The sequence below is a fragment of the Drosophila guanche genome, unplaced genomic scaffold (genome assembly GCF_900245975.1).
Source record: "Drosophila guanche unplaced genomic scaffold, DGUA_6, whole genome shotgun sequence".
NCBI lineage: Eukaryota > Metazoa > Arthropoda > Insecta > Diptera > Drosophilidae > Drosophila > Drosophila guanche.
In genome coordinates, this window is record NW_022995752.1 from 2,184,394 (window position 1) to 2,198,167 (window position 13,774).

The window sequence follows — 13,774 nt, forward strand, 5'->3', positions numbered from 1 at the left end:
CTGGAAAAATACGCTCGTACGCTCTGTTCCTAGTGTTCCCTGCTTGTGTGTGCACGGGGGAAAATAGAATAAAATGCTTGCTGACTGTAAAGTGAAAAGCATACAAAATGCTGGGCAATTGCGGCAGATATGGGGTAGGGGGCTCTCTGCCTGACTCTGCCTGATGGGTGGCATATAAAGTGAAATGTTAGACAAAGTGGCAGCACACATAGATACATTCTCGCACACACACACACACGCACATATGGGGGACATATGCAAAGCGGTTTTGTGCCGTTGTAAACTTATACTTTGCGCAAACAACAAATGGAGGCACAACCATTGCTCCCCCTACCCCCAGCTCGTTGCCAGAGTTGCCAGAGCTCCTGTCACATGAAGACGCACAATTACACGAGTGTGTAGTCAGTGTGTGTGTGTATGTCGGAGCTTAAAGGGATATGCCATGGTTACAGGATAACCAGGGATTGGAATGGGACTACTACTATGAGGACTACGAACAATTGCAACCAACGAGACAGAGAGTGAGAGAGAGAGAGAGAGAGAGAGAGAGAGACGTTGCCATCGTGGAAACTGTGACAATGTTCAGTCGTGTGTGTAAACAATTGTAATCCGGTAGAAAAATCACAAGCACACCCTCTCCACCCGGCCCAGGCCTCAGTCCCAAAGCCAAAGGACAAAGCCATACAGCAGACCGAACGGCCTACAGGACTAGGCCTATAAGACCAGAACGGAATCACACAGAGAGAACTGGAGGAGAACCAAAGTAGCTCAAGCGGTGACGGGTGCAATGGAAGGGGTCCATGGGTGTAGCCAAGAATCGAGTGAAATACAATATTGGACACGTAATTGAAGAATAAAATGTGTTCTTTGGAATGCAAAGTTTGTGACTGTAGAGGGAAGTGGTTGGCAGAACAAGGGATCCAAGTATTGCCAAATTAATGGGAAAACGTTAGAAGAAATGTATTTAAATGAAACTCTGATGCGGCAGAATCCCTTGAAACACTTCGGGAATCCTTTAACAGGAAGCTGCAAAATGTAACCCAAACTATGCTAAAGCTACTCTATTACTTTTCCGCATTTCTGTAAACTGCTGCCCTTAATTCCCTTTAGTTGTAAACTTTACAGATATTAATCAATTATAGCCTTAAATCCCCGCTTATCACGAAACGCAAATAATGCTAATCACATTTCCTTCTCTTTCTCTCTCTCTCTTTTCATTCTGATTACAGGTGAGTAATGCCACAGTTTTTCCGTGAGTTAAAGGAGCACGCAATAAGAGAAATACTATATACAAAATTATGTATATAATGCATGTACATATGCACAATATGTGCACATCTAGTGTGGAGTATCGAGAGAACTTCATGGCTCACCTTTGCCGCACAGTCAGCGACATGTAAACAAAATGCAAAGTGCGCAAACCCCACATGAGAAACAGAAACAAAAACAGCAACAGCCCCAAGCCACAGGCCGCAGCATTTTGAAGGTTGGCTTTTATATAAATTTTATTTACTCATAAATTAAATTTTTTGAATTGCATTGAAACGCAGCCAAGACCACGACGAGCCCCAGTAGTCGAACAAGGTAGAGGAAATCAACGTGTGAGATTTCTTAAAGATTATACATTTATATCGTACATATAGTAAATCTCTCAGTCGAGTGCGTGTGCGTTTCACAGCTGGAAGACAGCCGAAGGTTGCCCGCCTGAAGCACATTTGACTGACAGATACGCGTATCCTAAGTCAAGCTCAAAACCGTTGAGACTGCCAGGTATTACAGTTACTGTCTGAGGATTGTGCGGTGCTCTCGGTTTATTTGTATATCAGTGCAAAATGTTGGGAGATATGAAGTTTAGGATGCTCGGAAGGAAGAGACAAGTAAGAGCTCAAGCTACAGAGAAAAGATTTGATCTCTCTCTGGGAGCTGCCCCTCATTTATAGCTCACTTTTCGTCACATAATTCCTGTCAATATTCACAAAATTAAATTCCCCAAAAACCCCACTCTAAAGACAGTTTCCATCTTCACTGCTATTCTCTCTGTTATAAATCTTAGGAACACAACTGAATATTTTACGATTCAAAGTTGTGCATACAAATGCATGGATTATCCCCATTGGAACCCATCTATATGCCACATGCAACACGTGCAGCAATGCAGCCTGAAAAACTACAATTAGAATTCTTGGATTGGAGTGGAGTGAAGTGAAGTCTTGTGTCTGGTCTGGTCTGGCATTAGTGTTAGCCTTAGCCCAGTTATTACAGCTTTTTGTGGCGGGCTAAGAGAGAGAGAGGAAAGTGGGTTTCCGTGGAACAGCTGTTTTGACTCTGCCAGCGAGAATATGTGTTAACCTTAAGCTATATATCGTAACACACACACACACACACACACACTGACATGAAACAGAAACAGCAACAGCAAAATGCTAAATCGACTCTGACCCACTGACATTATTTCTCATCGGCCACATCGGAAAGCGCCACCAACTTAGACAGACAGAGAGAAAAATCCGAAACACAACAACTGTGCAAAGTGCATTCAGACAGTTCCTCATTCAGTCATGTAGTCAGTCAGTCATTCAGCAGGTGTAAGAGTCAGACAGGGAAAGAGATTGTAGCTGAAAGAGCGAACGATATGTGCCGGCGGAAGACAGAGAGAGAGAGAGAAAGAGAGATATCTGTTGGGGGGGCAGTCACTTGGCCTCTCATTAGATGTTATCATTGCATAGATTGCTGCAGTTACTGTCTATTGAATCATTTAGTTACAGTTCTGATATAATAGTAGACGTAGACGCAGAGGCATTCGAGTAAGCTATGGTCTGCCGTTGCTTGAATTGGTGGTCTTGCTATGGGAATTGCACTGAACCCAATCAAATCATGATTGTAGATATCGTTAAATGTCTTTCAAATGGTTGCCGTTTCCACAGCACCAAAGTGAATATTAGATTAACATTTATGATTGTTAGTGGGGGGTATTTCAATTAGCGGGAATTACCATATACAAAAGAAAAACTATAATTATTATAAATGGAAATGCAACGGGGATGATTGTTGAATTGGCCACTCTTTTTCTTTAACTATTAGTTTCAAATGTATGCCATAAAATATATGATATCTTTATAGCAATATTCTCTGGCAGATCTAGTCTCCACTCCCCTGTGCCAAACAACCATTTAGCTTTATTTGTTAATTACTCGCGCATTTTAATTGCCACAAATTAGTTTGCCTTTCTTTTGTAGTAAATACTCGCGTACTTTTAGTTGTTGTTTGTTATTTCTAGTTGGTGGCGGTGTTGAATGGAAAGTGAAAACTGTCGTCGTGTTGGCTCCTGAGTTGGCAATTAGTCAGTGAAAGTGTAGCAGATGGCACGAGTTTGTCTCTCTGTCTGCCTCTCTTTGGTGACTCTTCCTTTCTTTGCGGCAATTAAAGTGCAAAAGAAATGATAAAAAATAAATTAACTATGTGCCACACATAAATCAATGTCAATTAAGTGATTGAAAAAGTGATTTATAAAGTGCGAAAAAGAATTATAAAATTAAACTGCAATTAAAGATTCCGCCAGGATAAATCTATAATCAGTACATTTCGAAAACAACTTAATTGTTTATCAAATTTATGATCTACGATGCGGAATTCCAAGTCAAAAATATCATAAGAGATAGAGAGAAACATCAACCGATATTCCAATTCCCCCAAAAATAAACAGCGAAACCAAAACCTGAATCATGCATGAAATTTATCAAACATCCAATTGGCGGCTATGCTGCTTTTTGCAATAAAAAACACACAGACAAGACGACAAAAAAAAAATATATATGTAGATATAAATATAAAAATTCAAAAATAAAATAAATATCAGCAAACAGCACGCAAAAAAGAGCAACAAAAGCAAAAGCAACATCAGACGAACGGCAATCGAAATACACTTGAACGTGAGTGAAACAAAATTCATGACCCACTTTATAAAACGCTTTTTCTTTCATCCATGACCCACTTTATTATTTGTAGCAGCAAATGACTGACTGTAGTAGTAGCCACAGCGAGAGAGCAACAGCAGAGAGACACAGAGAGAATAAGAGAGAGAGAGAGAGAGAGAGAGAGAGACCCGAACATATGTTTTATTCACACAATTAGTTTGCTAAAACTGCAGGCTTACGAGTACTCCTACTCGTATTCACACTACCATTCACAGACACACTCACTGTCACAGCTGAGTAAATGAGGTTGTGCGGTGTATGGTTATGGTGTGCGGTGTGTCTGAGATGACGACTAGACTTGCGACTAGTTTTAGACACTGATTAAACAGCATAAGGCGAGACTTGTAGTGAATGTCAGCTCCAGGCGACAACTTAGACAAGACAACGAAAAAATAAGACAGAGATAGAATCCAAAAAATAAAATAAATTCAATTTAGACTCAACAGAGAGGCAAAGTGAGGCAGGTCTCACATTTATAAGAGCTTAAACGATTACAGAACCCTTTTAGAAGCTATAGTTCAAAGTGCCAGTTGGTTTCAGATTCCATTCATGAAATTCTCTATGTGTCAGCAACGTTTCCAACCACCTAGCACCTGGGAATCACCCACAAATAAACGCGTAACCTTACATGAAGCCCGCATATTTTGTGTATTTTTTGATTGCCTGATATTTAGTCACCATGAATCAGCATTTCGCTTAAATTTGTCATTCAAATTCCACTGGAAGTGCCACGATAACAAACAAAAGTACGAATATTTATTTGAGTTTTTGGGGAGAGCCAAACGGAAATTAGTGTCAAGGATAGGATACTCACTGCTGACAGAGAAGAAGTGAAGCCAAAAATTGTGAATCATCTAAGGAAGGTGCAAATAGAAGTACTTAGGTGTAGTGCAAAGAGAAGCTTAAAGTAAATTCAGTTGGGGTAGGTCGGAAGCGAGTTCTTGAAACAGAGAAGTGAGAAGCCTAAGAGGTTTGTCACACCTACGAAAATAACCTAACTAGGAGCTGTGGATTATGATATATAATATTGAATATATGCCAAGAACGTTGATGATTCACGTGATCCTTTTTTTATTTGCTCCGAATTTTCCCATTAATTGCTTGTAGGAAAGCCTTGACAGCGGCAATAAAGCAGCAGAATGAAACAAATTGTTTTGAAATTGCTTCTTAGCTTTTATTTCTGCCACTGACATTGATGGGGGATGCTCTCCATTGCTCTCCATTGCGCTCATTTCCTTATTTTCTTGTTTGAACACACATTTTCCACTTGGCCACATCCTTCTCTCCTGCATCCATTTCCCATATCTATCCCGGTTTTTGCTGCAGTTTTCTGCTTGTCTTTCAGACATTTTTCCTGACATTTTCATTGCACATTTGTCTGCTGGTTGTTCTTGTTTTTGTTGTTGTTTTTTCTCTGTTGGCGGTTGGTAAAATGTTGCCTGTTGTCGCTGTCATTGTCGATGTTGTTGGCTATTAATTGAGACTGGCGTATTGGCAACATGTTTATTTTGGCCCCAAGCAGTTCATAGCCGAGTTAAGGAGGATGCAGTTCCAGAGCGTGGATACTGAATACTGTTGTTGCCTGTTCTGTTTAAGTGGGAAATTGTGTACACGTTTAGATATTCTTTCAGAGATATGTATATCTGCTTGTACATTTCTTACTTTTCTCCCCTGACAATTGCTTACATTGTAAGCTTAACTTGAATATATTTTCTGCATTTTAAGCATTATCAAAGTTCACTCCCAGTTCCGATCCGTGCGGCTTCGAGCCAAACATCACGTAGACCTTTCAAAACACAAAAAGAAAACCCAAAAAAATTAACTACATTTTATTAAGCTTTGCCCTCAAGCGTTGCTTTCTGCTCCCTCTCCTCCCTTTGGCACTCAGTGCGTATGCGTAATTCAATGCTGCTTCTTCTATTGCACATCACAGCAGCGGCAGCATCACAGCGTCACCATAATAATCTCCTTCCTCGTGAGACTCGTGACTCAATTTGTTTAAGGCGCCCATGTCTCTCTCTCTCTCTCTCTTTCTCTCTGTGGTGGTTCTGTCTCTCTCGTGTACTTCTCGTATATGGAAGTCGAAGCAGAAAATGCCGCAAAAATAAAACAACAAAAGAGAGCGAAAAAGAACGAAAAAAGCAAATACCAAACACTCTGCATGACATTACTCGTATAATCAACATTAAATATAATGAGTAATTTACGAGTATTTTCTCCACACTTGAATTCTCTACACACACCCCGACCTGTTCCGCCCTCTCTCTGCAGCCAGCAAGAGATGTGATTCATGGAACAACCTTCTCTGGTTTTTGGAAGTTCATCAAATAGACATTTGATGATGGAAGGAAGTAGGAATTTCGAGATTTAGAAGGGTGGCAAGATCACTTTTATTAAGAGAAAAGGTTGCAGATAACTTTATAGAGAGACAAGAGTAGTTCCACACTTTTTCTTATTTCTCAGGGAAGTACCCAGAAATATTCAATCAAACTTAAACCACGACATTGAAATATCTTCAGAAAAAGAGCGCGAAAGCCATGAAGAGAAGAAAGTGAAATTCATTATTTGGCTCCGACAACAAAATTGGCGCTGATTCTGTTTTATGCCTCATTAAGATCAATGGGGGACACCACCAGCACCACCCTTTAGTCCCCCGACATCTCTTTCGCTGCCTCTCTGATGATGAAACAAATGCGTTCCATTGTACATTTTAAAGACAAAATGTTTGTTTTGCCCCACAAAACAAGAGCTGCCTCTTGTTGGGCAGGGCAGGGCGAAGGTGGAAACTCTCATTGGGTCTCTCTCTCGCTCTCTTTGAATATATTTCGCTGTTTGTCTATAAATACCTTGTGTCTCTCTTTCTCTCTCTCTGTCGTATGACGATAAATTGCGAAAATAGCGAAACAAAATGAGATGCAGAGAGACTAAAGGAGACTGAAAGCCCAAGCGGCAAAGTGCAAATTGATAAGCCCCACAGAAAACAGAAAATACAGAAAAAAACGTTTACCAAACAACAGAATCAACAAAAAGTCAACTGACTGACTGCATTAATTGAAATTTAATTAATTTACGCTCTTTTTCTTCTGCTGCTGCCTTAATTAAGCGCGTCAATCATACGCCCTGTGTGGCACCAACCAAGAGAAAACCCAAAAGAAAATTCGAGCTTAGCGCTGCATGAGGAGGCGGAGGAGGAGAAGAAGGTTGATGTGCTGCCACATTTAAGTGTCACCCTGTCAAAACAACAAACAACCAAAAGAGGAGAGGGATGCTTGAAGCGAAGTTACATATGCTCTAAGGCTTTGGGGATACCTCTTAAAGTACAAAAAACTCCTGAAAATCATAATACCCTTCTACAAAGGGTACGCAGCCCTAAGAACAACATCAACTAAAAGAATCGCCGCAATTATGGTGCTTGTCGGGTGAGGGCAGAGGAAAACACTCGCAAGGCGTCAACCGAGGGGGGGGGGGGGGGTTGTACGTCACTCATCTTGGCGCCCATTGCATTCACGTTTTGGCCAACTGCCCGTCATCTATCCACCCATTTACCCTCCCCTCTCTGCCACTACTCGTGGCACTTGGACTTGGGCCTGCCTCCTTCTCCTCTTTAGCGTCGACGCTGATTACATCTCCTGACCATGTCCAGAGTTCTGTCTGTAATTATTTCTTTTTTCTCTGCCATTCTCAGAGCCCAAGAGAGCTGGGTAAGGGGCTAAAGGGGGGTTCATTATGCATGTAATGTAATTAAAAAAGAAGAGGAATAAGCAGAAGTTGTAACACCGGGTGGTCTCAGAGCTGCAACTCCAACTCCAACTGAAAGAACTCTGAAACTCGAGATCTGGGACTGACTCTGTTTCACGCTCGAATTGCTTGACTGAGTCTCGGTTGGGTTTGTCTCTCATTCAGATTCAAAGTTGCTCGAGTGGCGCTTGAAGAACCTACAAATACAATTTATTCTACACTTTAAGCAAATAAAGCAAACAATTAATCAAGCAACCAAATAAAATGTAATGTGACATGAAAGCAGACCAGACCCCCTAAAATTCGGAAGGAGGGAAGAGCGGGAGAAAGCATGCAAGAATAATGACCATGATGGCCACTTGAAGTGCTGCCTGGACCTGTTCCGGTCTCGGTCTCTAGCACGCGCTGCTCCGAGGAGAGAGAGGCTGCGTGTTGCCCCAAAAACTGACAACATTCATTTGACTAACGTAGCGGTGGTAACCGCACCCTGGCACGACTCGGGGTCAGGTCACAGAGTCCTGAAAGCCACCGAACCCAGCAGAGTGTTTGCCCAAATTCCAGCTAACAAATGATTAAGGTTGCGTTGGAAAAACGGGGAAGGAGGAATGGACATATGTATGCGTATACCATTCGTCAGCATCCTTTGAAGTGATTGCCAGAAAATGAAGACGTCACATTCCAAAAAGAAAAAGCAGCATAACCCGAACAGAGAGAGGTATAGGAATTCTGAAGATAGTTGAGATTGGCAACGGAAACCACAGGAAACATGACTGTGATTGGCTCTAAAACTGTTAGCTGGGAGAAGGTTCAAAAGCACCAGCAGGGAATCTGCGGAATTAAATTAAACCAAGGAATATAGCAGAGAAATCACAAAATGTTCAATAAATTCATTAGAGAAGTGAAGTTCAATTACAAGAGAAATCTCTACAATTTATTAGAGTTCAAAACATATTAACAATACTTTACAAAGTTCCAAAAGTAAGGGAAAGTACTAGAAACCAGACCCTTAAAAATGCTTAGAAAAAATCACATAGTTTCCACATAGGAATACCCTGTAATATTCGGTAATGTAATAGTCGAACATTTTTTTCCCTAATTCCCAATTAATATAATCCCCGCAGCTCTATGGTATGACCCCAAGACACCAACCACAAAAACCCACAAGAGACCCCAAAAAAAAAACAGCTGATTGCTGTCGCTGTCTCTGTCGCTCTGTCTCTCACGCTCCTCAAATGCAAATTAATTAGGCAATAAACTGTAATCGAGGCAGCACATTAGCCCTAAAGAAAAGAGAATGAAAGCGTGGAGTGGTTGGGCATGGCTATGGGCATTTTGCATTTTGCATTTTGATAGGCAACAAAAGCCTCAAAGCCCCCAAAGCCAAGGCCATCCATGGGTCGTACAACAGCGCGAGCAGGCGGCTCGAAACCTTTAGCTCTTTCCTTTCTTTTCGCGAAATTTCCACTAATTTGAAATTCGATTTTCTGTTCTTTGCAGGCTTAGCCCAAGTGACTTACCAGATCATTGGGCCTCAGGTACAGCAAATCCCACGACTTCAACCTCAAGCAGCAACAGTAGCAGCAGCAGTAGCCTCCACCACAGCAGCGGAGGCAGCAGCGCCAACGCCAACGCCAACGCCAACGCGAACGCCAGCGGCAAGTACAACAGCAGCAACATCTCCGTGTGCAACCTGCCACGCTCCTCGCCGGCCGCCGCCACAGCAGCCGTCACTCTATCTGCGGCCGCGGGCGGCAGCAGCCTGCTGAGTGGCCTGCACCACGGCCTGGCGCCCGGCACCCACCCACTGCAGCGCGCGACGGCGGCCAGCGGAGGCGGCGGCGCTGGTGCCGGGGGCGTTGCAGGCGCCTCCACAGCGTCCTCACTCTCGCTCCAGCAGCAGCAGCTGCAGCAGCAGCAACAGCAGCTGCAACAGCAGCAGCAGCAGCAGCAGCAGGCGCTGCTCTACCAACAGCAGCACCAGCAGCAACAGCAGCAGCACCTCAACAACTCTCATCATTCTCTCCACAACAAAGCAGCGGCAGCCGCCGCCGCAGCCACGGCCAACATCGCAGCTGCGCTGCAACGCTCGGCTGCCATTATGAATGCGGTGGCGTCGCCGATCTCAGCCAGCAGCGCAGCCAACGCCGCGACGTCAGGCCGGAAGATACGTCGCAAGACGGATTCGAAGGTTAATTTGGTGAGTTTTTTTTGGAAGTCCCTTTCTAAAATATCTTAATGTTAAAAATTCAAATTATACAAATATGCTAGGGTTTGGATTAGCGAATAATCAATCACGGTACCAATTTGTTTAGCAATTATTTATTATGGCAGTCATTTCACAGGGTTTAACGATTCTTAATCAAAGAATCAAATCAAACAGTCAGTGTGATTATCAAAAATGAATAAAGAAAATATATTTATGCGGCTTGATTGCTGGAGATAATCAGGCAGCTGTGCGATAAGATTTAGAAATACGATTAAGGTAGAACAGACATAGTAAGTAATAACTAAATAGAATAAATACTCTCTTTATAAGCATGTAAATACTATTATTAATATTGTTGCATTTCTACCTTCCTGCAGCCGCAATCACAAATCAACAAATGCAACAATGAGAAGCGGCGTCGCGAGGCGGAAAATGGTTACATCGAGCAGTTGTCGGAGATACTAACGCTGAACAAGCGTGGGGATATGACCTCAACGAAACCGGACAAGGCGGCTATACTCAATCAAGTGGTTCGAACGGTAAGTCGAGAGAAACTAACCAAATCAGGGGGCTGGGACACTCAATTACAGACGAGAGACCCCTCATCAAACGCATCTATTAATTCGCTGAACTACACGAAAAAGCAATACAAGTTGTTATAACACTGGGGACAGACGACCGCCTGTGCTTGTGCTGGCCTGTGCGGAATACCAAATGATCCATTACAACACAAACAGAAGCAACAGAGGGCCTGGTCTGCTCTGGTCTGTCTCCAAACTCCCCCATGTAATTTCCATTCAGTCTTGTCTGTTGTGGGGGGCCTACGTCTTTCTCTGGGCAAGCCGAAAACGCGTTCGTTCCAATTAAAAAGCAATTAAAAGCTCAGCCCGAAAAGAACTTAAAAGAATTCGCGAATTGGATAAGATAGGAGCAGGGATAGGGCACCATTGCCCATACAGAGAGAGAGAGATAGTAGAAGACTCGGACTGAACTGACGTAATTTAACCCGCCGCAGAATAATTTAATTAATATTTTTATTTAATTTACATAAATTTATATTTAGTTTGAAAACCCCGACGACCCGGGTAAACCAGAGGGATTTATGTTGTTTTAGGCAAAGTTAATGTTGGTGTATTGCTTTTATTGGTTTCAGGTAGCCTAAGCACTTTATTATGTAAATTATTTTGTGAGCCAAGCGCCACGCTTTGCCGCACAGGCAACATCCACACATCCAACCAACAAAAGCCAAAAAAATACCAAAGCAATACCAGTGCCAACAAATGGGTTTTTAAACGAATCGCGGCGGAGGCGGCGGCAAAACCGTCATAGTATACAAAATATACATAATTTTATTTTGTAATCCATACGGGCGAAACCTAAACAAGAGTCGTGCCATAGTTGGGTCAATAAAAAGCAATTAAAGTACACACCACAGCGCACATGAGGTCCATGAGTTCCATAAGTAATAAATAAATTGAATTAAGTGGGTTCCGCATGTAGCATTAGACAGGGATTTTGTCGCTAATAAGTGAAATCATCCGGGACGCTAATCAAATTGCTGGGAACCATAATCCAGAAAAGGAACAAAATTATAACAATTTAACTGAAATTAGAAAAAGAAAAAAAAAGTTATCACAACGAATAGGCCCCGACGAGATTCGAACTCATGATCTCCTGTTTACTAGACAGGCGCTTTAACCAACTAAGCCACGGCGCCCGTTGGGAACGATGTGACGCGATGCTTACTTCTAGGGTATTCGTGAACGATTTCACATTTCTCGCTAGGTGAGTATTGAGGAGGGGTCTATTTTTGGCAATTTTATAGATAGCGGGAGAGAAAGAGATGGCTACACGAAATATCGGAAGAATTTTGAATTGGAAATGTGGCATACAAATGGGTAAATGTAGAGGAGGGTCAAGGAATATAAAAAAGAACAATCATTAAGACGTTTCTGTTTATCTGTTAAATCTGTATAAATAACCATTCCAAAGAAGATATTATATTGCATTACCTTTTGTCGTAACTAATTTCGAGCTTTGTATACCCTTTTCCACTGACAAACCCCCCCTTTTCTGTCACTCTGCACTCGTTTTCTGCCCGAAATTCACAGCACAGCTGCTGCTTCGCTTTATCTCACCTCTTACCTGATGCGATCAATTTTGGAAGAATCTATGGGCCAAAGCCCGCCAAAAAAAACACAAGACCAAACCAGACCAGACCGAGAGATAGAGGTGACGGCGGAGAGAGAGAGGCAAAATCCAGACACGTTTCAGACATTTTCGCCATTGCACGCGCCGTGTACTCTCTTTCGGTGTTGTTCCTTTTGTTGTTTACTTTATCATTTGACTGATATTTTGTCGGAGTGAGTGAGTGAGTGCCTTCACCCCGGGAGCAACTTTTCCTGGTCACACAAAACCACACACAGATGGTTGTGTTGCACAGAGAAGCTTCCTTCCAAAGAAATTAAAAGCTCACACGCTCGCTCGCTCTCTCTCAGCTGACTCGTGTTCTCGTATTGCCATACATTGTTGCTGTCCCTGTTCCACTCGACTGAAAGATCAACGAACTGCTTTTGAAATGCTTTTTGGACGATGACGTCGCACCTTGGATGGCAATTTCACATAGTTGTGATTCTACATCGTGTCACGGTTCTTTCTACTTCTACTCCGCCCGCACACCACACTCTTCTCCTGTCCCGTTGTGGCCCTGGCCCCACCTCCACCTCACACACGCTGCACAAGGTGCAAACTGCAAAGGCAATGTGATAACAAACACACACACTCGGCATCCCGCGCGGCACAAGCCGGTAAACAAAAGCTGGGGCAGAGACAGAGAGAGAGAGAGAGAGAGTCGCAATATGCAAGACAGATTACCTTCCAGGTAAGGCAGTCTCATGGCCTACACTTCTCATTGTAATACACAGATTTCAGTTTTAAATTCCATAATCGACAGTGGGAAGAGGAACAGCAAAGGTTGATTGATTTCTAAACTGATTACCTGAACTGCCGCCGCACCTTTTGTTTGACAGAGCTTCGCCAAGAAGCTTTATTGCTCCCAGAGAGAGAGAGTGAGAGAGGGAGGTGAGAGCGAGAGCGAGAGCCAGTTGTTGTGTATTTTTTTTTTGAATACAATTGCATCAAAAAATGTGCGCTTATTATTTCGGCAACTTTGTGACTGAACGAACGTTCCACGCGGTTTCTCTGTTTCTCTGTTCTGTGTGTTTTGTGTTCTCTGTTCTTGATTTCATTTGTGGCACTCTAAAAAGTGAGTAATTTTTGGCCCAAATTGAGTCATAGACCAGGTCTCCAGCTCTCCAGACCTGGCTCTGACTGATAAGCCCCCTTTGCCAGCCCCCTACTAAAAACAACGAAAAACCAAAACAATGTGAAATGCCATTGACATTTGTAGCAAAACACGGGCTACGCAAAGTGCAAGTTGACTGACCTTCACTGTTGGCTCGGTGGGTGGTGTTGGGGTGGTGTGTGCCGTGGAAAGGTGTGTGCCTTGGAAATCCATCAAAGTCGGCGGAAAGGAAAGCCCAGTAATAATAACAATAATATTTGAATAATGCGAGTGTTGAATGTGTTTTCGTTATTTTCTGTAGAAAAGTCAATGGACTCTCCTCAAACGGGCGCGAAAATTTTTGCGTGTCCGAATAAAAATAAAAACACAAATACGCATAGAGAGAGAGAGAGAGAGAGAGAGAGACGCAGGGACTGTGTGTGAGGGAAAGAATGCGGGAGGTTTATTGCACTTCCATTGTGTCAATACTACAATGGGTGCAGATCGGATCAGAACAGCCAGAATTATGATGTTCGTAGGGTGTACTACGACGACAAAGTGTGCCATAATATT

The 13,774-nt window shown here is 42.8% G+C and overlaps 1 protein-coding gene and 1 non-coding gene across 5 annotated transcripts in view; one reads left to right on the forward strand and one right to left on the reverse strand.

Annotated features, from left to right (window-relative positions):
* LOC117588215 overlaps positions 1–13,774 on the forward strand; it is a 72,572-nt gene that overhangs the window by 51,013 nt on the left and 7,785 nt on the right. For all 4 annotated transcript variants that reach the window (XM_034279355.1, XM_034279354.1, XM_034279356.1 and 1 more), the window contains exons 3-4: positions 9,210–9,909; positions 10,296–10,457. In XM_034279355.1, coding sequence (XP_034135246.1) covers positions 9,210–9,909; positions 10,296–10,457 — 862 coding nt within the window. The remainder of the gene's footprint in view (positions 1–9,209; positions 9,910–10,295; positions 10,458–13,774) is intronic.
* Positions 11,562–11,635, reverse strand: Trnat-agu. Its single transcript has one exon. It is a non-coding gene; the product is annotated as a tRNA-Thr (tRNA).